This window comes from Chiloscyllium plagiosum, unplaced genomic scaffold (assembly GCF_037043375.1).
Source record: "Chiloscyllium plagiosum isolate Xiang-an unplaced genomic scaffold, Cpla_swu_hap1 HiC_scaffold_3, whole genome shotgun sequence".
NCBI lineage: Eukaryota > Metazoa > Chordata > Chondrichthyes > Orectolobiformes > Hemiscylliidae > Chiloscyllium > Chiloscyllium plagiosum.
The window spans coordinates 84857839-84883708 of NW_028270141.1; the positions used below are offsets into that span (position 1 = coordinate 84857839).

The 25870-nt window shown below is 42.5% G+C and overlaps 1 protein-coding gene across 1 annotated transcript in view; it reads right to left on the minus strand.

The window, feature by feature from the left end:
* frk (fyn-related Src family tyrosine kinase) overlaps positions 1-25870 on the minus strand; it is a 115473-nt gene that overhangs the window by 5356 nt on the left and 84247 nt on the right. The window contains exons 4-6 of the mRNA XM_043684759.2: positions 23766-23934; positions 13467-13625; positions 1878-2059 (exon numbers count right to left, since the gene is read on the minus strand). Coding sequence (XP_043540694.2) covers positions 1878-2059; positions 13467-13625; positions 23766-23934 — 510 coding nt within the window. The remainder of the gene's footprint in view (positions 1-1877; positions 2060-13466; positions 13626-23765; positions 23935-25870) is intronic.

The window sequence follows — 25870 nt, forward strand, 5'->3', positions numbered from 1 at the left end:
AAAACTCCTCTTTTATTCACTTAAGAAAAACTCCGAAATTGGGTCCCCATCATTTCTGATCTAGTTAACATTATTTTTATTTAGTTTCAATTAAATGAAGTGCTGAGGAATCTCAGCACATCTAGCAACATATCTGGAGGGAGAAACAGAGTTAACATTTTGAGCAATTATGACTCTTCTTCTGAACTGAAAATAGGTGGAAACATTACTGGCTTCATGGCATCGAAAAGGATAAGGAGGAAGTACAGAATTGCAGGTGAGGGCAAGGTTAAGGAAGATTCAAGGTGCCACAGAACAAAAGCCAAAGGAACTAGGTAACACCTATGAAGATAACTCGGAATAGATCCACAATAAGTGCTAATAACAGAACAAAATGAATTCTACCTGAAAGCAAAATCATAAATAGTAAGATATAGACATAGGAAAGGAGGGGAAGAAGAAGGAGGAAGATTTTAAAATGGCAAATAGAGTTCATGCTCTGATGTTGCTGAGCCAATCTTGAGTCCTGAAGGCCATAAAGTGCTTAAGTAAAAAATAAAGTGCTGTTCCTCCAGCTTGCATTGGGTTTCTCTGGAGCCCTTCAGCATGTACAGGTCATAAATGTGCGCATGAAAGTACCATGTCAATTTAGTATGCCAAGCTACTTGAGATCTCTTCACCATTACTATGACCTTTGTTCCATGACATCTTGGATCTCCAATCTCCTTTAACCTTTCCCGGAGCAGCCCTTTTGTTCCACTTGCCCCTTCCTTTCCTTTAACACTGCACAAAACCCATGACTTTTCCAGCTTTCTTCACTTCTGAAGACCAGACTCAAAAGTTTTACTCTGTTTCTCTCTCCACGGTTGCTGCCAGAGCTACTGGGTTTATAAACAAGAACTGTGGATGTTGGCGATCTGAAACACAGAAAACCAGAAACTGCTGAAGAAACTCAGCAGGTCTGGTAGCATCTGAGTTCTTCAGCACTGTTTTGTTTTCAGATCTCCAACATGTGCAGTATTTTGCTTATATTTACTTAGGTGTGGTAGCTTCTTGCTTAAAAATGAATTTAATATGTATTGTTGGACTGAAGGAGAGGAGATTAAAAATAGTGGAAGGCTTTTCACTTCCTTGTCTGAACAGGAAGCGGATCTTTCCGAACCTGATTGTAACAATTTATGCTTTTCGGCCAGAGAGACATTACAAAACTGACTCTGGACAATGCTTTAATCTGCTTCAAGCCATTACTAAACTGCATCACAGCCATTGTGGGAAAGGAAAGGTAATTAGTCATAGCTTTCAAAGGATCATACACACCTCTCGCAGAAGAGAGAGAAACAATTGTTTCTCTATAGTGTGAGTGGCAGCATTCCAAATGCCTGAGTAAGGTGAGAAGATAGGCTTCCATGAATGATCACAGCCTGTACAGGAATTGAGTGTGCTCCTTTGGCATAACATCACACTTGGGCAACCAGCCAATGCAGCTAATCAACCCTACTTGGTCAAGTGAACATGCCAAAACAAAGTTTAGAAACTCAGTAATTGCCAGTAAATAAGGATACCAAAATAAATGTCGCATTTACTATTCAGAAGCAAAAGCAGCCAACTAACTAATGTCAAAACTAAATCAAAGCAAAATACTGTAATGACTTTGATTTTAACACAATTTGTCATATTTTATCACTTCACATTTTGCCAAAATGTGTATAAAGGTCATGGATGTATTGTTATCTCATATTATTCTAACTAAATGATCTTTCATCTTGATCACAGCTTTCCTTGTGATAAACATCCCACTATTTTTATTCAGGAAGCACTTTGGTAACTAAAATTTACAACAGGCTATGTCTCTTCTTTAAGATAAAATTATACAAATGGAAAACAATCATTAGTCATACCATAAAAACTCGAGCAAGTCCAAAATCAGCAACTTTACAGATGTTATTTTCTCCAACCAGCACATTCCTTGCAGCTAAATCCCGATGGATGTAATTCTGAGCTTCCAGATACGCCATGCCTGAAGCCACCTGTGCTGACATTTCTAGCAGATCATTTATGGTCAAAGTCATCCCCTGGTTTTCTGTTGAAATGAATATGTGTTGCATATGTTAAATTTCAGAAGCTATTTCCATTATCCTAAAGCTTGTAAGCTCTCAAAATAGAACTAATGGACATAAAGCTGAAGCCTAACTGAAGCAGAAATGACAGCAGTAAACTTCAGTACAAGATTTACTTAACATGAAAATCAACCCACAGGCTTTGCTCGAATTCAGAATATTTATTTTGCTAAACCAAAAATGAAAGAAGAGTTTTACATTTGGTGTCCAGAATTATTTACATGTAGTAACACATTGAAGTTGTGGTATCCATTTTATGGCACACATATCCCAATCACTTTACAATTTCCAGACTTTTGCACTGTTTTGTTGAGCACCAGTTGAAAGTTAATTTAGCATCAGTCATAACTGATGAATAAAATACATATTTATCATCAATGCCATGTAAATTATCACAGAACAGTACAGATGAGCTCGGAACATTTAGCATAACCACATTCTTAATATTCCTGATGAAGGGCTTTTGCCCGAAATGTCGATTTCGCTGCTCGTTGGATGCTGCCTGAATTGCTGTGCTCTTCCAGCACCACTGATCCAGAATCTGGTTTCCAGCATCTGCAGTTATTGTTTTTACCTCACTGATTTTAACCCTACTGCGAATCCTCTTGCAAGGATGCCTGCCTTGAAGAAGTTTTCCTCCTATGTCTACAAGAATCTCAGGGAGTCCCTCTCCCACTGCAATTCCCAGGTCATTTCCTCTGCCCTGAAGCTCTTCAACCATGTCGTGAAACAAACCCGCTACTACAGCCACATTTGCTTCCTCAGTGCATGCCTCCGTAACCAACTCATCCCACACGGACTCCGGACCACCTTTAAACCAGCAGAGTTCGGACCCGAACAGGACAAACAGTACAGACTACAGATTCAAAAACACCAGCAACAGTTCTCCTTCAAGATCCTCCGCTCCACGCTTGCAGCAATGCGCCGGCACCTAACCTCTCTACAGTCTGCCCTGCCTCAGCTGAGGGCCACACTCTCTCAGAATTGCAAAGGACCCACTCTGTACTACATCCTCAGGAGAATCCATACTCTCAACAAACAGTATTTCAATTCCATCTCAAACATCAAAAACTATAAGTACAACAAACTTTTATCTACCCACCTCCATAACCAGCGCTCCTCAAACATTCCAGAAGATTCCCCTGGCCTCGGAAACGCCATTAGCCATGCGGCTAATGCAGCTACCACCCCCACGCTGATTGATGATGTCACTTCCGCCCCCATCATGGCCACTCCCACAGCCACTTCCAGCCCTCACATCATCGCCGATGCCACACGCTCAGTGACTTCCGCCACACCTACTGCCGTGTCTGCCACCACTTCCGCCCTCACCAGCGCCACTCACCTGCATTCTGCTGACATGCCCCCCCACAGACCCCACTGTCACTATCCCCACCCCCCAGAACACCGAGGGGAACACTACCCCTGCTCCTGACTCCACCCCCATTCCCCCCACCATCACACCCACTCCAGGTACTGGCTCCGACCCCACTCCCAGCTCCACACCCACACCAGATCCCAGCTCCCAGCCCTGCCGAGTTTTCACCATCCCCGCAGACCTCCCCCTCACTGAGGACGAACGATCAGTCCTCAGCAAAGGACTCACCTTCATCCCCCTCCGTCCACGCATCAATGAATTTAATACACGCCGTGATATCGAACACTTCTTCCGTCGCCTCCGCCTCCGAGCTTACTTTCACAATCAGGACTCCCGCCCACCTTCCGAGGACCCCTTCGCCCACCTCCAACACACTCCATCCACCTGGACACCCCACGCTGGCATATTACCTGCCCTCGACCTCTTCATTTCCAACTGCCGCCGGGACATTAACCGCCTCAACCAGTCGACCCCACTCCAACGCGCAGCCCTTCAATCCCTCTGCTCTAATCCTAACCTCACCATTAAGCCAGCGGATAAAGGGGGCGCAGTGGTAGTCTGGCGCACTGACCTCTACACCGCTGAAGCCAAACGCCAACTCGAGGACACCTCTTCCTACTGCCCCCTCGACCATGACCCCACCCCCCATCACCAAACCATCATCTCCCAGACCATACAGAACCTCATCACCTCAGGAGATCTCCCACCCACAGCTTCCAACCTCATAGTCCGGGAAGCCCGCACTGCCCGGTTCTACCTCCTTCCCAAGATCCACAAGCCTGACCACCCTGGCCGACCCATTGTCTCAGCATGCTCCTGCCCCACTGAACTCATCTCTATCTACCTTGACACTGTCCTATCCCCCCAGTCCAGAAAGTCCCCACATACGTTCGGGACACCACCCACGCCCTCCACCTCCTCCAAGACTTCCATTTCCCCGGCCCCCAACGCCTCAACTTCACCATGGATATCCAATCCCTCTACACCTCCATCCGCCATGACCAGGGCCTCCAAGTCCTCCGTTGTTTCCTCTCCAGACGTCTCCAACAGTACCCTTCCACCGACACTCTCATTCGTTTGGCCGAACTGGTCCTCACCCTTAACAATTTCCCCTTTGAATCCTCCCACTTCCTCCAGACCAAAGGGGTAGCCATGGGCACACTTATGGGCCCCAGCTATGCCTGTCTATTTGTTGGCTACGTAGAACAGTTGATCTTCCGTAATTACACCGGCACCACTCCCCACCTCTTCCTCCGCTACATTGATGACTGCATTGGCGCCACCTCGTGCTCCCGCGAGGAGGTTGTGGAATTCATCAACTTCACCAACACATTCCACCCCGACCTTAAATTTACCTGGACCATCTCTGACACATCCCTCCCCTTCCTGGACCTCTCCATCTCCATTAGTGACGACCGACTTGACACTGACATTTTTTACAAATCCACCGACTCCCACAGCTGCCTGGATTACACCTCTTCCCACCCTATCTCTTGCAAAAATGCCATCCCGTATTCCCAATTCCTCCGCCTCCGTCGGATCTGCTCCCAGGAGGACCAGTTCCACCATAGAACACACCAGATGGCCTCCTTCTTTATAGACTGCAATTTCCCTTCCCACGTGGTTAAAAATGCCCTCCAACGCATCTCGTCCACATCCCGCACCTCCGCCCTCAGACCCCACCCCTCCAACCGTAACAAGGACAGAATGCCCCTGGTGCTCACCTTCCACCCTACAAACCTTCACATAAACCAAATCATCCGCTGACATTTCCGCCACCTCCAAAAAGACCCCACCACCAGGAATATATTTCCCTCCCCACCCCTTTCCGCCTTCCGCAAAGACCGTTCCCTCCGTGACTACCTGGTCAGGTCCACGCCCCCCTATGACCCACCCTCCCATCCTGGCACTTTCCCCTGCCACCGCAGGAACTGTAAAACCTGTGCCCACACCTCCTCCCTCACCTCTATCCAAGGCCCTAAAGGAGCCTTCCACATCCATCAAAGTTTTACCTGCACATCCACTAATATCATTTATTGTATCCGTTGCTCCCGATGCGGTCTCCTCTACATTGGGGAGACTGGGCGCCTCCTAGCAGAGCGCTTTAAGGAACATCTCTGAGACACCCGCACCAATCAACCAAACCGCCCCGTGGCCCAACATTTCAACTCCCCCTCTCACTCTGCCGAGGACATGGAGGTCCTGGGCCTCCTTCACCGCCGCTCCCTCACCACCAGACGCCTAGAGAAAGAACGCCTCATCTTCCGCCTCGGAACACTTCAACCCCAGGGCATCAATGTGGACTTCAACAGTTTCCTCATTTCCCCTTCCCCCACCTCATCCTATTTTCAAACTTCCAGCTCAGCACTGTCCCCTTGACTTGTCCGGACTTGTCCGACCTGCCTAGCTCCTTTTCCACCCATCCACTCCACCCTCTCCTCCCTGACCTATCACCTTCATCTCCTCCCCCACTCACCTATTGCACTCTATGCTACTTTCTCCCCACCCCCACCCTCCTCTAGCTTATCTCTCCATGCTTCAGGCTCTCTGCCTTTATTCCTGATGAAGGGCTTTTGCTCGAAACGTCGATTTCGCTGCTCGTTGGATGCTGCCTGAATTGCTGTGCTCTTCCAGCACCACTGATCCAGAATCTGGTTTCCAGCATCTGCAGTTATTGTTTTTACCACATTCTTAATATGTCAGTGTCAGACTGATCAGTTACTGACTAAGTTACTTGGAGACATTTTGGCACCAGCCTATTTAAAACAAATCTCTCCAACTGAGATGGCATCATCATTGCATCTTCTACCAGCATTACCTGCAGCACAGCAGTTAAACTCTCAGTTCTCTCATATTGGAATAAGGAAGATCATGAGTAATTTGTTTTTGAAATGCAAAATTCTGATGATTGTCCATCCCATCACTTAAATTAACCAACTCAGATGCCAAGTCCATTTTACTGTTTCAATCCATATGGGCATTTTTTTCTAAATTGAAGATTTAGTATATTGAAAAACAAAGGAGTGCACAACAACAAATTAATTTTACAAATGCATGATGTCAACAAACATTTAAGAATTAATCTTGAAAACTGCACAAGGTATGATTACAACATGGATTAAATGGAATATGTAATATCACATTCCCAAAATAAAACTGTGTATTAAGTCTTTCCCAAAGTTATCAGAAATAAATGCCATTGATTGACCTAAGCGTGACACTTTTGGGGGCATACTTTGCATTTTGAGTTTCATGGTAATCTAAATATTTTGTCACAATTACATTTAATATTCTCTGTAATGATGAAATTTAGGCACAAGACTGTTTTAAAATGAAGTATGAATATGCAAGTTTTTACAGAGCCCAGGCCTCAGAGTAAGCCTTTCCATCCTGACAAATCAGCAGTTGTTGGAGTTATCTTGTGCTTTAATCAATACTGTGACCAGTAAATTGAGATATTGGTATGTGGCCATCTGTGCATAGAGGGTCCCTGAAGCTACTTGCCCCTTCTCATGGAGGAAGAGACTTCAAACCTTTATGTATAATACCATTTATTTACATCTATATATAGTAGCTTGTCAAATATAGCTTTCAAGTCTAATGTTCTTTAGTCATTCTTAGCATGTGGGTATCACTATCTGACTAGTATTTATTGACCACCCTTAATTTCCCTGATGAAGGTGATGGTGAGCTGCCTTCTAGAACTACATCAGTCCTTGGAATACAGGGATACCTACAATTTAGTAAGGAAAATGACTTTGATCCAGTGACAGTGAAGGAATTGTTATTTACTTCAACATCAGATGGTACTTGGCTGGGGAGAGTAGTTGCAAGTGATAGTGTTCCCACAAATCTGCTACCTTTGTCCTTCTGGGAATTCAAGGCCATCGGTTCATAAGGAGCTTTTGAGGGAGTCGACGTGAATTTCTGCAGTGCTTCATTGGGACAGTTCACACTGCTCTCTTTGTGTGTTGGTGGCAAAGGGAGAGAAAGTTGAAGGAGGTGGATAGGGCTGCTTAGTGCTGCACAGTGACATAGTGACTTCTTGAGTGTGGTTGGAGCTGCACTCATCCAGACAAGTGAACAGTATTCCATTACATTCCACATTTCTGCCTTGTAGATGATGAACAGGCATTAGGAGACTGAATATAAGACATTAGCCTCAAAATTCTCAGCATATGACCCGTTCTTGGTGCCACAGTATTTACAAGACTAGTCCATTTAAGCTTCTGGCAATTATAAACTGATAATATTCTGATTCTTCAAACACTATGTTTCACCAACAGTTTATCTTCTATGAATAAGCTTTGAGATGATTTATCTATGCATCTGAAGATTTATGCCTCCTGGAAGTACGGTTTCTATTCTGACTCTGACAAACTTCAACCAAGGCAACCTGCTAATACTGAAACAGCTGTTGCCGTGTCCAGTTGAAATATTGTTCCAAATCTCAAAATTAGGTTCCTTTTTCAGGACCTTTTCTTTGCATGCTGTTAACTTATGATATTTTCGAAAGTGTCTTAAGTGGTAACATTGATCGTGTTTGGCTTCACATACTTGGCTTCACTGTTTGGATCCACCTCTTGTACAACCTAATATAGTCGACGAGGTTGATCTCTACACTTTGATGGGCTTCTGTGAGTGTGACAATGTGATTTTGGGCCTATCCATTCTAATGAATCAGATGAATCCCTGATGTTTCCTTACAGTGCTGGCAAATTTGCAGGTCTGACTTCTGCATGAGAAATGAACTGAAGTCCACAATGATATCTTCCCTGGATTGAAGAAAGTCTGGAACTTCTCATCCCTCCCAGCAACTACAAAATGATTTCTAATTGATAATTCCTTAAAAGGTCTGCACCTGCAACATTCTATGGACTGATATAAATCCATTAAAAAAGTGTCTTATAATTCTGTGAAATGCTGATATCATGTATTAAATCTTGCCTGTTTTATCATTAATTTTCTTGAAGGTTAAGTATATATGAAATACTTTAATTAATGTAGCATACTCCATCAGGACTTCTTAAATATATTAGTTTACCAGATCATAATGATCTATTCGACCTACGGCCTAAAAACAAATCTGATATGATGGCGCTGTTCCTTCACATACAGACCTGATGAAATTTTATCACACGCGTGGTAGTGAACAAACAAGAGCAAAACTGTACTCAACTTCAACCTTACTAATCTGCATACTGTACATGCATCTGTCTATGGCAGCATCAGTAGGAGTGACCGCTGCATTGGCCTTGTGGAGACAAGGTCTTACCTTTACATTAAGGATACCCTCTATTGTGTTGTGTGGCACTACCATTGATGGGACAGATGTTGGATAGATCTTGCAAGTCTATAATGAACATCCCAAAAAAGTTACTGTGGACCAACAATTATATTCAAACACAATCTGCACAGCATGTCATGCAAACCAACCAACTTGGTTCAATGCTGAGTGCAGGAGAGTAGGTTGGGAGCACCAGCAAGCAGGTACAAAAATGAGATGTCAACCTGAAGCTACAACTAAATAGCAAAATTAGCGCTGAAGGGTCTGTTTCCATGCTGTACATCTCTATGACTCTATGACACGCATGATCCATACCAATGGATCAGATATAAATAAGACGAGAAAAGATATGAGCAGGAGTAGGCCATTTGGTCTCTCAAGGATTCAATAGGATCATGGCTGATCTGACGCTTTTTTCCTCATGCTCACTTTCCTGCCCTTTCATCATAACCCTTGATTCTCCAATTGGCTATCTCAGCCAGCTTTAAATATATATAAGGATTCCCACAACTCTCTGTGGCAAGGAATTCCAAAGACTCTCAACCCTCTGAGAGAAGAAATTCCTCCCCATCTCAGTTTTAAATTGGCACCTCTTTAGTCTAAAACCTCCTCTCGTCTTAGACTCTCCCATCAAAGGAAACATGCTCTCAATACTTACTCTGTCAAACCCCTTACAAATCATATATATGTCAATGAGATCACTTTTCTTTCTTCTAAGTTTTAATGCATAGAGTCCTAACCTGTTTAACTTTTGCTCACACGACAATGTCTCCAAACTGAGGATCACCCTAGTGAACCTTATCTGAACTGCCTCCAATGAAATAATTTACTTTCTTCCATAAGGGGGACCAAGACCGTTCACAGTACTGCAAGTGTGGTCTCACCTTGTAGTTACAGTAAGACTATCCCACTCTTTTACGCTAACCCCTTAAAAAAAGGGCCAACATAAGCTCTGCAGTCCTGCCACGTCTTTGTTATGAATGGTGGTGGACAATTAAACTGCTCACCAGAAGAGGTGTCTCCACAAATCTTTCCTTCCTCAACGATGAAGGTGCTCAGCACATTAGTGCAAAGAGTAAAGCTGAAGCATTCGCAACAATCTTCAACCAGAAGTGCTGAGTGGATGATACATCTTGGCCTCATCCAGATGTTTCCCAAAGCACAGATTTCAGCCAATTCAGTTCACTCCTCATGATATCTATAAAGGCTGAAGATACTGAATACTGCAAAATGTTATTGGCCCTGATAATATTCTGGCAATACTACTGAAGGTGTGTGCTGCATCCCCAGTTAATCTGTTCCAGTACAGCTCGAATATTGGCATCTGCCCGATGATATGGAAAGATGCTCAGATATGTGTTGTACACAAAATGTAGAAGAAAGCCGTCCTAGCTTGTTCCCTCAATCCACTCTCAATTATCAGTAAAGTGATGGAAGAGGTTGTCAACAGTATGATCAGGCAGCATTTGCTTCACAATAACTTGCTCACTGATACTCAGTTTGGGATCCGCCAGGACTGCTGAGCTCCTGACAGCACTACAGCCTTGGTTCAGCAATGAACAAAAGAGCTGAATTCCAGAGGTGAGATGAGACTGACTGCCCTTGACATCAAGGTTACATTTGACTTGAGTGTGGCATCAAAGAGACCTAGCAAAACTGGAGTCGATAGGAATAGAGAAATCTCTCCACTGGTTGCAGAGATACCTGTCACAAAGGAAGGTGCTGCTGGTTACTGGAGGAGGTCAGCATCATCAAAGCTCTCTCCTCCACTGTAAGGTCAGAATAGGGATGACTGCACAATCTTCAACACCATTTGTGACTGCTCAGATAATGAAGCAGTCTGTGCCAAACACAGCAAGGACTGGACAACATCCAGACTTGGGATGACAGGTGTCAAGTAACATTTGCGATACACAAATGCCAGAAAATAAACATTTCCAACAAGCACAACTTGATATTCAATGACCTTAGCATCGCTGAATCCCCTACCATCAACATCCTGGGCTTGCCAGAAACTGAACTGAATGAACCAGGTAAATACTGTAGTTAAAGAGCAGGTTAATGGCTCGAAACCCATCACCTAATTCTCCAAAGCCTATCCACCATCGAAAAAGAACAAATCAGGAGTTGATGGATTATGCTCCATTGGGTGAGTACAGATTCAATAACAATTAAAAAGCTTACTTCCATTAGACAAAGTGGCACACTCATTTATAAATATTCACTCTCTCTGTCTCCACCTCAATGCACAATAGCAGCAGTGTTCACCATCTACAAAATGCACTGCAGAAATTTGCCAAAAGCTCCTTAGTCAATACCTTCCAAACCGACCACTAGAAGGATGAGGGCAGCAGATACATAGGAATACCATGACGCGCAAGTTCCCCTCCATGCTATCCACCATCCTGTCTTGGAAATATATCACTGTTCCTTCACTGCTGCTGAGTCAAAAACCTGGACCTAACTACATTGTGGGTTCACCTGTACTAAATGGTCTGCAGCAGTTCAAGAAGAGAACTTGACATGACCTTCTCAACAGATTAAGAAAAGGCACTAAATGCTTGCTCAGCAGCAAACCCCACATCACCTGAATGAATAAAAAAGGTCCAACATACTTTTGGATGGTCTCTCGTATTCAGTAATCTAAAGATAACCCAAATTACTGATACATATGTACATCTATGCAACATGCCCTGTTCATTTGTCACATTTGTGATTCTCTGACCTATAATGGTTCCTGGTTGAGCAATGCAGGATTCTAAGTGTCTCATCCCTGTTTTCAATTCTCTCTATCACGCCTCCCTACCTTTGTAATTGCCTTCAGTCCTCCAAGTTGTCTGCACTCATTTAATTCATTTTGGCCTCTTGAAGATCCCTGATTTTAATTCCCTTTTCAATAGTGGCCATGCTTTAAGTTGCCAAGTTTGTAATTTCTTGAATTCCCTCCTCGGAGAAAGTGAGGACTGCAGATGCTGGAGATCAGAGCTGAAAATGTGTTGCTGGAAAAGCGCAGTAGGTAAGGCGGCATCCAAGGAGCAGGAGAATCGACGTTTTGGGCATGAGCCCTTCTTCAGGAATGAGGAGAGTGTGCCCAGCAGGCTAAGATAAAAGGTAGGGAGGAGGGACTTGGGGGAGGGGCATTGGAAATGCGATAGGTGGAAGGAGGTTAAGGTGAGGGTGATAGGCCAGAGTGGGGGTGGGGGTGGAGAGGTCAGGAAGCAGATTGCAGGTTAGGAAGGTGGTGGTGAGTTCGAGGGTTGGGACTGAGACAAGGTGGGGGGAGGGGAAATGAGGAAACTGGAGAAATCTGAGTTCATCCCTTCTGGTTGGAGGGTTCCTAGGCGGAAGATGAGGCGTTCTTCCTCTAGCCGTCGTGTTGCTATGGTCTGGCGATGGAGGCGTCCAAGGACTCCCCTCCCTCAACCTCTAAGCCCCTCTATCTCATTGATTTTCTTTATGAGAATAAAAAAAAGGTTTATATCTTTGCTTAGGCCTCCACTGCTTTACGTGACTCAGGATCTAATTTGCTTTATATTGTACCTATAAAGCACTTTGGGATATTTTATTATGTTAAAAGTAGTCTTTAATGTTAAGTGTGTGTTTTTCATAGATCTGTAGTGGTTACAGAGGTAGAGAGATTTAAGGCACTAACTGAGCTAAACCTGAAATCTTCAACATTGGCAATACTAATCATATATTCACTGCATATAGATGTTAGGCATTAACTGTGATGGCTAGGTTTTCTACCAAGTAATCTGTGGACAGCAGCCATTTTGTTTTTGAAACCACTCAACAGTCATCAAGCAATTTGTACTGTGATTTACAGAAACACGCACTACTCTAAAATGATATTGCAGTGTGACAGTTCCAGACATCAGTGCTTCCTGAATTGAGCACTAAGTCATCATACAATTTCACTCAGGAAGCAGTAACTTCAAGCACTTAACAACATTAAAAGAAATTGAGAGGAAGAAAACCTGCAATGCTTCAAACATGAATGTAGAAGTCAGATAATTTGTGCGTTATGATTATTCAAAATCCTGGTCAATTCTGGACATTATAGTATACTCGATAGGAGGTTAAAACTAAATACTAATTCACATAATTTGCTGCACTATTAGGTAACTTTCAGTGTTATACACATGTTTTTAAGAGACTTTCCGAGAATCTGCTGTCAATTGATGAGTAGGTACTGTGTATAAAATATGTAGGCTGCTTTCATTATAATCATCTTATATCATCACCTATAGACGTGTCTCAACAATTTAGAGACATCTACAAAGAGAAGTAAATTGTAGTTTCCCTGACTATAGGTTTTAGTGTCTTAATGGAAATATTTACATTATATTCATTTTAAAAGCATCAGGAAAGAGGTTTTCAATATCATTTCAACCGACTGCAAAAAAGTTTAAAGTTATTCTTGTCACCAAATAAAGTGTTAACACCTCGGGGTGTATTAGTGACAATGGAAACAAATTATACAACCTCATTTCTCTTTCAGAACAGCCACCAGGATAGGCTCTCTCTCAGATAAATATCAAGGGAACAGGTGGAAAGTGCTCATTTCCTATAGTTTATTCCCTTTTGGAACTAATTGCACAATCTCACCCACTTGATAAATTATTGCTGTATATTGTTGCATTTTATTATAATTCTCTTGGTATGAGCTAAAGCAGAGCTGATTGTGGAAAGTCATTATACTTACTGTGTAAGTAGTCAAGCAAGCTCCCATTTTTCATTAATTCAGTAATAATGTAAATTGGTTCTTCTACAGTGCAGACAGCATACAGCTGGATTAACTTTGGATGTCTCAGCCTCTTCATTATTTGGGCCTCCCTCAGGAAGTCTTCTTTAGCCATCGTACCTAAAGGTGGACATAGAAACCAAATTTAAACATGTATCCTTTCCAATGACATCCGTAATAAAAGCTAATGGAGTGGTTATAATTCATCTATTTAATGGGCTATCAGCATTAAATTTATGCAGCCCATGGGTGTCGGTTTAGTTTGGTGCTAGCAAACGTTTGTGGGTTCAAGTCTCACTCCAGAACTCAACCCCTGAATCCAGACTGGAACTATGTACAGTCCTGAAATAGTGCTCATGCTGCATCACTGTATAGGGCATAAGCATGCTCGCTCAATATAATGCTTGGTCTCATGAGGTAGAGGAAAACTAATTTCTGGTCTAACTAGAAGGGTCTCTTGTAGTTAAAATGATACTGTTTATTGAATATTAGCAACTAGTCACAGATTACTTCAATAGTCAGACACTGTTACAGAAACCTGTTACAGAGTAGGTCCAGATGTTAGATCTCGCTTTTGAAATGCTAAGTTGTTCTACCCACAAGATTAATAACATAAGCATAATGGGTGGTGCTTCAGGCACTGCCCCTCAGTACTAATCCTTTCAGATGAATATTCAATGGTATACAATTAGATAATTCAGAAGGGTCAGCTCTAGATCAGAAAATATCGAGGCAAACCCATAAATATAATTATGGGCTTACACAGTCTATGTTGGCTCCCTGAAAGAATAATTTACCCAGATCCACTCCCAGACCCATTTCTCCCAGCCTGCCAATATTTCATTAATTTACATGCTTATCCAATTCACTTTTGAAAGCTATGATTGCTTCTGGCTTACTCACAGGAAGCCCATTTACAGCTTTAAAAATTCTTTCCTCATAGTGTCTTTAGCTCTTCTGTCAATTATTTTAAAGCTGGTCATCAGGTTCTCAAATTATTTGCCAACTGGAACAGCTTCTGTCTGTCTATCTACTCCATCTCATTGTCATAGAGTCATACAGGATGGAAACAGCCCTTTCGTCCAACCAGTCCATGCTGGCTATAATCTCAAAACAAATTAGACTCACCTGCCTGCACTTGGCCCACATTCCTCCAAGTACTTCTAGTCATATATTTATCTAAATGTCGTTTAAATGTTGCAACTGTACCTGCATCCATCACTTTCTCTGGAAGTTCATCCCATACACCAACCACTCTCTGCGCCAAAAAAATGCCCCTCATGTCTTTTTTTAAATCTTTCTCTTCTCACCTTAAAAATACACCAAGTTTTGAAATCCCTTACCTTAGGGAAAAAAACACCTGTCATTCACCTTAACTATAGCCCTCATCATTTTGTAAATATCTACAAAGTCACCCCTCAAATTCCTGTGCTCCAGTGAAAAAGGTCCCAGCCTATCCAGCCTCATTTTAAAACCTTCCATTGCCAGCAACACCTCGTAAATCTTTCTGAACCCTCTTTAGCTTAATAACATCCTTCCTATAGTGGGGTAACCACAAGTGGACACCATACTGAACACTTTTAATGAACAGACTTCCAAACTTCTCACAAAGGGGAGCAACTTCAACTTTTCCAATCTATCCACATAACCAAATTATCTCACCCTAGAACCTTTTCTACATCTTTTCACAACAAAATAAGGCCAGGTGTAAGTTAGCAGGGTGCCTGGTTTCCCAAACAGCTCATGTACAATAAAGCAGTCAAAAGTAAATTCACTTCACTCAGTCACTTTTCTTTCCTCATCAACAGAGGAACAAACAACTTATTTGTCTTGTGCCTGTCACTTTCATCAATTAGTTTGCTTGGTGTTCCACTCCCTTTCTTTCTGGCTATTTCTAACTGTGAAAGCAGGCTTCCTGGAAGTATGCTACCAAGGTCTCAGGCCTATAGATTGCAGTCTTTCGTGGATTTTTAAAAAATTAATTCTGAATCTAAAGAATAAGAGATTGGTTGCTCTAATGCACTCTGTGAAGAGATTTCCCTGTTAAACAGGCTACATTTTCCTATAGAATGCATTCTGTTCTGAAACCTATTGCTTGTGCTCAGAATGAATTGATTTGTCCCAAGGGAGTGAAATGTGAATATCTATTGGTCATCTAGGATAATGCAATCATAATGCTGGTCATCGTGGCTTGGGATGAATCAAGAAGATAAAGAGGTGTCACATTCCTACAGTGGGATGACCAAAATGGATGACGCAATGCATCAACTATAGTCTAATAAAAACAGATGATTTGCTATTCATTCTGTTATGATCTCAGCTGATGTTATTATTGGACAAGTCAGGCCTCAGATTGAAATCTGGCTTGACATATCAGATTTTGTTTTGTCTTGGTTTTTATAAAGTGGTCACTCACTGAAACATACATACGCAATGTTGCAGATTTTGCTTTAACAAGAAAACAGAAGCTTATCAAAAAGAGAAATTACAATAAAACAAAATAAGCTAAACTATCTTCTTAAAACACAAGTTCAAAGATTTTTAAACAGAGTAAATGTATAATCTAATTAATCTCAAAGCATTTATTTATAAATCAAAAAGAGAAAGAAAACAGCTTTTGTATAATACCCAAAACAAATCCCTGGTAAAGTACTCAAAAACACACTCATACAGTGTCCATGTGTCTAACATCTTGATATGTTTAACCGTGACCTTAACTCCTAGACTGGAGATGTTTCCTCAACTGTTATATACCTGAGTTTAAACAGACTCAGGTTATGTAACCTCTTCAGGATTTAACCCAATATTTTTGGTTTGAGATCATTATTGACTCATTCTGGAAAGTAATCTCATTTCACTATATACTTCTCTTCTCGAGAGCACTTGTCTACAAGTCAACTTTATTTACATTATAAGAGGGACATGATAGCACTGGAGAGGGTGCAGAGGAGATTTACCAGGATATTGCCTGGGCTGGAATTGGTCAAACAGGTGTTGTTTGCCTTAGAGCAGAGGAGACTGAGAGGAGACATGACTGAGATGTATAAAATGATGAGATACATAGATAGGATAAACAGGAAGAAATTTTTCACCTTGATTGAGGGATCAATTATCATGGGTCAGAGATTTAAGATAAGGGACTGAACACATCGGAGTGTGTCTGAGAAAACTAACAAACAGTGAAATTCACAACTAACCTTGGAGGAACCTGTTTGGGAGAGGTCACAGCACAGAGACAGATAAATGATTTTTTTTAAGTGTGGCCTTACAGTAAGTCTGCTGTAGTGAACAGAGTGGATTCTTTCTTGATTATATGTTATATTGAGATATGTCTCTTGATTAAACTTAGAAATATAAGCCATAAGTATTAGATTAAATTCCCTACAGTATGGAAACAGGCCCTTCAGCCCAACAAGTCCACACCGACCCTCTGAAGAATAACCCACCCAGACCCATTCCCCTGTGACTAATGCACCTAACACTATAGGCAATTTAACATGGCCAATTCACGTAACCTGCACATCTTTGGACTGTGGGAGGAAATCAGAGCACCCTGAGTTTACCCACGCAGACATGGGGAGAATGTGCAAACTCCACACAGACAGTCGCCCAAGGCTGGAATCGAACCCAGATCCCTGGTGCTGTGAGGCAGCACTGCTAACCACTGAGCCACCGTGCCACCTAGTGGCACTATTCGCCATGAGCTTCAGAAATTGCTGCTCCTCTCTCTCTCTCTCTCTGAATGAAGATCGAGTTTCACCCTGGACCGCAACTTCCTTCCTCTGTGCAAACAACTGAAGACATGCAGAAAGAAATCTGAAAGCACATGATACACCAACTTCTGACAGAGCCATTTGATTCATTGTGACATGAAAATCAGCAGCCATTCAAATTGAGAAGAAATGTTTGCTTTTGTTTGCTTGAGAGATTTTGGACACTGGTGTGGCAGGAAGAATACTGAGACATCCGAGTGAGGGAGATTCAGTGCGTAATCTGTGAAAGGTGCTTCAAACTGTTTACTCAGCTTGGGTGAATCAAACTGACACCAGTCACGGTGGGGAGAAATTACGTACCCGTTTTTTTGTAATTTCAAACTCAGAGCAACACAAGGAAAGCTGCCCCCATTGGGAAACCACGGAAATGTGGGGACAGTGGGAAATGATTCCCTTCCACATCGGTGCTGGAAACCCACAGACGCGTTCACACAAGGGAGAGGCCGTTCGTTTGCTTTGTGTGCAGGCAGGCATTCAGTTAGATGGGCCATCTGCAGAAGCACCAGCGGGAGAAAAGCTGTTCACCTGCCCCATGTGCGGGAAGGGATTTGTTCAGTCGTCTGCACTGCTGATCCACAAGAGTGTCCACACCGGGGAGAGGCTATTCACATGCTCGGTATGCGGGAAGGGGTTCGCTTATTTATCTACACTGCTGATCCACAAATGGGTCTACACGGGGGAGAGGCCGTTCACCTGCTGTCAGTGCGGGAAGGGATTCATTGACTCTTCTGGCTTGCTGACCCACCAGCGGGTCCACACTGGGGAGGTCTTTCACCTACTCAGTGTGTGGGAAGAGATTCTGTCATGTGGGCCATCCGCAGACACACCAACAGGTCCACGCAGGAGAGAAGCCATAAGCATCAGAGGCTGAGGGGTGACCTTATAGAGGTTTACAAAATCATGAGGGGCATGGATAGGATAAATAGACAAAGTCTTTTCCCTGGGGTCGGGGAGTCCAGAATTAGAGGGCATAGGTTTAGAGTGAGAGGGGAAAGATATAAAAGAGACCTAAGGGGAAACCTTTTCACACAGAGGGTGGTACGTGTATGAAATGAACTGCCAAAGGAAGTGGTGGAGGCTGGTACAGTTGCAACATTTAAGACGCATTTGGATGGGTGTATGAATAGGAAGGGTTTGGAGGGATATGGGCCAGGTGCTGGCAGGTGGGACTAGATTGGGTTGGGATATCTGGTCGGCATGGATGGATTGGACCGAATGGTCTGTTTCCATGCTGTACATCTCTATGACTATGACTCTATGACATGCCCCATGTCAGTCATTTAAAGTATTAACTTAACCTGGAGCAGTGTTTTGTAGAGAAATAAGACAGTGCTATTTTCTGGGTCTGTAGACTGAAAGAAGCAAAAATGGCCTTTTTAGAGTGATATGCTGTTCTTGTCAGATGTGGGAGTTTAGGGAGAGTTTACGGGTTACTGAGGATTATATCTACAATAAATGCCTTTGTTGCGAATCCTATCAGATCCAATGGATCGGTTGGAGAGACAGTTAGAGGCAATGAGGAATGTACAAGAGCAAGAGAATGTGATGGATGGCAGTTATAGGAAGGGGGAAAAGTCGCAGATACAGTCACATAGACGGGTTAACTCCAGGAAAGGTAAGAGAGGTAGGCAGGTAGTGCAGGAGTCTTCTGTGGCTATCCCATTTCAAACAGGTATGCTGTTTTGGTAAGTGTAGAGGATGATGGATTCACAGGGGAACATAGCAGGAACAGCCATGTTTCTGGTATCGAGACTGGCTCTAATGCAATGAGGGGTATGTCGGGTTCCAAACGATCGATTGTGTTGGGGGACTCTCCAGTCCAAGGTACAGAAAACGTTTCTGTGGCCAGCAGCAAAAAATCAGAATGGTGTTGCTTCCCTGGTGCCTGGATCAAGGACGTCTCAGAGAGGGCGCAGAATGTTCTCAAGGGGGAGAGGGGCCAGCAAGAGGTCATTGTCCACATTGGAAACAATGACATAGGAAGGGAAAAGGTTGAGATTCTGAAGGGGACATACTGAAGGAAGAGATTGATCTGAGACTGGTACAGTTGAGAACAGAAGCAAGTCCAACAGTCAGGGCAGACAGGGAGGTGGGGCCCAGGGAGATGGTGAGGAAAGACACTAATCTGAGACTGGTACAGTTGAGAACAGAAGCGAGTCAAACAGTCAGGGCAGGCAGGGACAAGGTAGGACTAATAAATTAAACTGCATTTATTTCAATGCAAGGGCCCTAACAGGGAAGGCAGATGAACTCAGGGCATAGTTAGGAACATAGGACTGGGCATTACAATCCATCATAGCATTACAGAAATATAGCTCAGGGATGGATAGGACTGGCAGCTTAATGTTCCAGGATACAAATGTTACAGGAAGGACAAAAATGGAGGCAAGAGAGGAGGGAGAGTGGCATTTTTGAAAAGGGATAGCATTACAGCTGTGCTAAGGGAGGATATTCCCGGAAATACATCCAGGAATTGGATGGAACTCAGAAATAAGAAAGGGGTGATCACCTTATTGGGACTGTATTATAGAACCCCTAATATTCCGAAGGCAATCGAGGTACAAATTTGTAAGGAGATCTCAGTTATCTGTAAGAATTATAGGGTGGTTATGGTAGGGGATTTTAACTTTCCAAACATAGACTAGGACTGCTATAGTGTTAAGGGTTTAGATGAAGAGGAATTTCTTAAGTGTGTACAAGACAATTTTCTGATTCAGTATGTGGATGTACCTACTAGAGAAGGTGCAAAACTTGACCTACTCTTGGGAAATAAGGCAGGGCAGGTGACTAAGGTGTCAGTGGGGGAGCACTTTGGGGCCAGTGATGCTTTAAAACTATTAGTCTTAAAACAGTGATGGAAAAGGATAGACCAGATCTACAAGTTGGAGAAAGGCCAGTTTTGACGGCATGAGGCAAGACTTTTAAAAGCTGATTGGGGGCAGATATTTGCAGGTAAAGGGACGGCTGGAAAATGGGAAGCCTTCAGAAATGAGATAACGAGAATCAAGAGACAGTATATTCCTGTTAGGGTGAAAGGAAAGGCAGTAGGTATAGGGAATGCTGGATGACTAAAGAAATTGATGGCTTGGTTAAGAAAAAGAAGGAAGCATAAGATCAGTAAGGCCGTCTTTGTGTGGAGCCGCAGGAGATGGGGAAGATACAAAACGAGAATTTGGCATGAGTATTTACTGTGGAAAAGGACGTCGAAGATATAGAATGGAGGGAAATAGATGATGACATCTTGAAAAATGTCCATATTACAGAGGAGGAAGTGCTGGATGTCTTGAAAAGCATTACAGTGGATAAATCCCCAGGACCTGATCAGGTGTACCCGAGAACTCTGTGGGAAGCTAGAGAAGTGATTGCTGGGCCTCTTGCTGAGATATTTGTATCATTGATAGTCACAGGTGAGGTGCTGGAAGGCTGGAGGTTGGCTAACGTGATGCCACTGTTTAAGAAAGATGGTAAGGAAAAGTCAGGGAACTACAGACCAGTGAGCCTGATGTCGGTGGTCGGTAAGTTGTTGGAGGGAATCCTGAGGGAGAGGATGTACATGTACTTAGAAAGGCAAGGACTGATTAGGGATAGTCAACATGGCTTTGTGCGTGGGAAATTATGTCTCACAAAGTTGCCTGTGTTTTTTAAAGAAGTAACAAAGAGGATCGATGAGGGCAGGGTGGTAGATGTGATCTATATGGACTTCAGTAAGGCGTTCAACAAGGTTCCCCATGGGAGACTGATTAGCAAGGTTAGATCACATGGAATACAGGGAGAACTAGCCATTTGGATACAGAACTGGCTGAAAGGTAGAAGACAGAGGATATTGGTGGAGGGTTGTTTATCAGACTGGAGGCCTGTGACCAGTGGAGTGCCACAAGGATCGATGCTGGGTACACTACTTTTCATCATTTATACACATGGTAGGCTGTTGGAGAAAATGCAGAGGCATGGAATTGAGGGTGGTTTAGCAGGCAGGCATAGGTGGTGGATTAGTAAGTTTGCAGATGACACTAAGTGGAGTAGTGGACAGTCTGGAAAGATGTTACAGGTTGCAGAGGGGACTTGGATAAACTGCAGAATTGGGCTGAGAGGTGGCAAATGGAGTTCAATGCAGCTAAATGTGAGGTAATGCACTTTGGGAAGAATAACAGGAAGACAGAGTACTGGGTCAATGGAAAGATTCTTGGTAGTGTGGATGTGCAGAGCAATCTTGGAGTAGAAAGTTGCTACCCAGGTTGATAGTGCTGTTAAGAAGGCATACGGTGTGTTAGGTTTCATTCGTAGAGGGATTGAGTACCGGAGCCGCAATATCATGCGGCAACTATCCAAAACGCTAGGGCGGCCACACTTGAAATATTGTGTACAGTTCTGGTCGCCATATTTCGGGAAGGATGTGGAAGCATTGGAAAAGGTGCAGAGGAGATTTACCAGGATGTTGCCTGGTCTGGAGGGAAGGTCTTATGAGGAAAGACTGAGAGGCATGGGTCTGTTCTCATTGGAAAGAAGAAGGCTGAGGGGAATTGATAGAGACATACAAGATGATCAGAGGATTAGAAAGGGTAGACAGTGAAAGCCAGTTTCCTGGATGATGATGTCAGCGTGTACAAGGGGGCATAACTACAAATTGAGGGGTGATAGATATAAGACAGACGTCAGAGACAGGTTCTTTACTCAGAGAGTGGTACGGACATGGAATACCCTGCCTGCCAATGTAGTCAACTCAGCCACATTAGGGAAATTTAAACAATCCTTGGAATAAACATATGGATGATAATGGGTTAGTGTAGGGGGACGAGCTGAGAATAGTTCACAGGTCAGCGCAACATCGAGGGCTGAAGGGTCTGTTCTGCGCTGTATTGCTCTATGTTCTATGTTCTACATATAAATGATTTGAATGTGAGCATAAGAGGTATAGTTAATAAGTTTGCAGATGACACCAAAATTGGAGGTGTAGTGGACAGTGGAGAAGGTAACCTCAGATTACAATGGGACCTTGATCAAATGGGCCAATCAGCTGAGAAGTGGCAGATGGAGTTTAATTCAGATAATTGTGAGGTGTTACATTTTGGGAAAGCAAATCTTAGCAGGACTTATACACTTAATGGTAACGTCCTCGGGAGTGTTGCTGAACAAAGAGACCTTGGAGTGCAGGTTCATAGCTCCTTGAAAGTAGAGTCACAGGTAGATAGGATAGTGAAGGCGGCATTTGGTATACTTTCCTTTATTGGTCAGAGTGTTGAGTACAGTAGTTGGGAGGTCATGTTGCAGCTGTACAGGACATTGGTTAGGCCACTGTTGAAATATTGCGTGCAATTCTGGTCTCCTTCCTATTGGAAAAATGTTCTGAAACTTGAAAGGTTTCAGAAAAGATTTACAAGGATGTTGCCAGGGTTGAGGATTTGAGCTTTTGGGAGAGGCTGAACAGGCTGGGGCTATTTTCGTGTTTGGAATGAGCTGCCAGAGGAAGTGGTGGAGACTGGTACAATTGCAACACTTAAAAGGCATTTGGATAGGTATATGCATAGGAAGGGTTTGGAGGGATATGGGCCGGTGCTGGCAGATGGGACTAGATTGGAAAAAAATCCTCACTTATATAAATACATTACTTAGGTTTCCTAGTGCAACCTAAAGATTTCTGGTTGTGGCGGCTTTCTGCTAAGTGGATATAAACATGGCCTTCACAGCCAGGGTGCCATTCATTATCAAACAAAATGTCATTGGGGTCTTACCTATGTCAGGATAATCAGATTCAGATTGTAGTAATCAGACTGGGACACCCACATTAAACTTGGCTCGAAGATGACAATGGACAAGCTTCAGGCAGACATATTGCAAAAAGTATTATTTTCAATTTTAATCTCACTAATACTTCATTCCTGGTAGAAAACAAGGAGACAGATCAAAATTGGGATTCTTGCTTCTAATCACAAAATGAAGAAATGGGTTTGCTTTCTAAAATAGCTTGTGTCATTGATTTTTAAGGAGAGAATCTCTTCACCTGTGCATCAAGATTGTTCTGCTTCATTATTCAGTTTAAAATTTGACCAGTTAAGATGTGTTTCCTTTTCTGCTCCTGTTTTTAGATGCATTATTTTTCACTGTTCTAAACTACATAAGTCATCCATATGCTCATCTTGCCTAACCATCCATTGAAATTTTAGAATCTACAGAATTTTTCATACCCTCCCAATTTATTACCTCACCTTATATATTTACAAGATCTTAAAAGTTTTTTAAACCTTTGATTCCTAAGCTTCAAACATTTTATCAGTTAAATTCCAAGTGCCTTTTAAAATTCAATCTTCATTAGAAGTCTTCTATTTCTGTTTCCATATCTTTATGTATTCACATTTTTATCTCTTCTTTATTATTTTCTTATATATTCTTAATTAGCCCACCTCTTAATTTCAGATAATGAGTAACAATTTTCTGTTTTTATTGTTAATCTCAGGCATTGCACTTCCACAAGCCAGGTAAATGATCATACCTGTTTTCAATGTTTTTATTGCAACTTGAGTTCTGTCATTCCAAACCCCTTGCCATACTTCTCCAAATGTTCCAGCACCTAATTTCTTTATCAGTTTCAGAGAGTCACGTGCAATTTCCCAATGATCCACAGTGTTGTAAGATAATCCAACAGTGACTGGTGTTTCTACCTAATGATTTAAAACAAAGAGCAATCATGTTACATGTTTCAATATTGCACACAGAGCCAATAAATAAGTATCCATAAGATACAGATAAATTTAATTGAAGATTAATATCAAATCTAAGAGAAACATTCATCTTAACTGTGTTATGAAGAATGTAAAAACATCCATCTTCAAATACAACAATTTACAGTACAGAAGGAAAGGAGACTTGGTTGCTTAGCAAGTTGATTTTGATAGGCTGAGAAATTGCTAGACAGAAAACAAAAGGGAACTATGTGCTCTCCATACCTACTTGCAATTCAAAATAAGTGGATGATTTGAGCATATTTATTTTGTTTGCAAAGCATTAATTCTTCAAGCAAGAATTAAACAGCCACATTATGAGCCTGATTAGTTATCTTAAACTAGTTGCCAGCATAGCACAATCAGAATTGTAGATCACGTTCTGTCCAATCACAGAAATTAGGTTTGGGAAATTAGGTTTGGGGTTTTACAAATGCAGACTGATTTACTATAGTCATAGAGTCATAGAATTATACAACACGGAAATAGATTTTGCGGTCCAACTCATCCATGCTGACCAACTATCCTGAATAAATTTCGTCCCATTGCCAGCATTTGACCCATACCCCTCTAAAACCTTCCTATATATGTTCTTTTAAATGTTATCATTGTACCAGCCTCCACCACTTCCTCGTGTATGGAGTGGTGCAGCTCATTCCATATGTACACCACCTTCTTCATTAAAAAACAAAGTTGTCCCTTAGGTCCATTTTAAACCTTTCCCCTCTCACCTTAAAACTATGCCCTCTGGTTTTAGACTACCTCAGGGAAAATACCTTGTCTATTTACCTTATTCATATCCCTCATGATTGTCTAAACTTCCATAAGGTCACCCCTCAGCCTCTGATGCTCCATGGAAAATAGCCCCAGCTTACTCAGCTTCTCCCTATAACTCAAACCCTCCAACTCCGGCAATATTCTTAGATATTTCTGAACTCTTTCAAGTTTAATAACATTTTCCACAGTAGGGAGACCAGAGTTGAATGCAGTATTCCAAAAGTGGTCTCACCAATGTCCTGTATAGCTGCAACATGACATCCTAACTCCTGTATTCAATGCTCTGACCAATAAAGGCAAGCGTACCAAACACCTTCTTCACTATCCTGTCTACCTGGGACTCCACTTTCAAGGAACTATGAACCTACACCCCAAGATCTCTTCATTCAGCAACACAACCAGGACCCGACCATTAGCATGTAAGCCCTATCTTGATTTGCTTTTCCAAAATGCAACACCTCACATTTATCTAAATTAAACTCCATCTGAGACTCCTCAGCCCATTGGCCCATCTGGTCAATGTCCCATTGTACTCTGGGATAACCAATTTTGGTGTTATCTCCAAACTTAATAACCATTCATCCTATATTCACATCCAAATCATGTACCTATATGACAAAAAGCAATAGACACAGCAGTGATCATTGTGGCAATCCACTGGTCATGAATCTCCATCCAAAAAACAATTCGCCACCACCACCCTTTGTCTCCTACCTTCAAGCCAATTTTATATCCAAATAGTTAGTTCTCCCTGGATCCCATCTGATCCAGCCTTGCTAACCAGACTACCATGCACAACCTTATTGAACAGCTTGAAGAAGTCCATACAGGCAACTTCTACTGCTCTGCCTTCATCAATCTTCGTTGCCACTTCTTCAAAAAGCTCAATCAAGTTAGTGAGACATGTTGACTATCCCTAATCAGTCATTGTCTTTACAAATACATGTAAATCTGATTCCTCAGAATCCCCTCCAACAACTTACCACCCCTGAAGTCAAGGTCATCAGTTTATATTTCCTACCACCTTTCTTAAATAATGGCACCGCATTAGCCAACCTCCAGTCTTTTGGCATCTCACCTGTGGCTGTCCATACATATA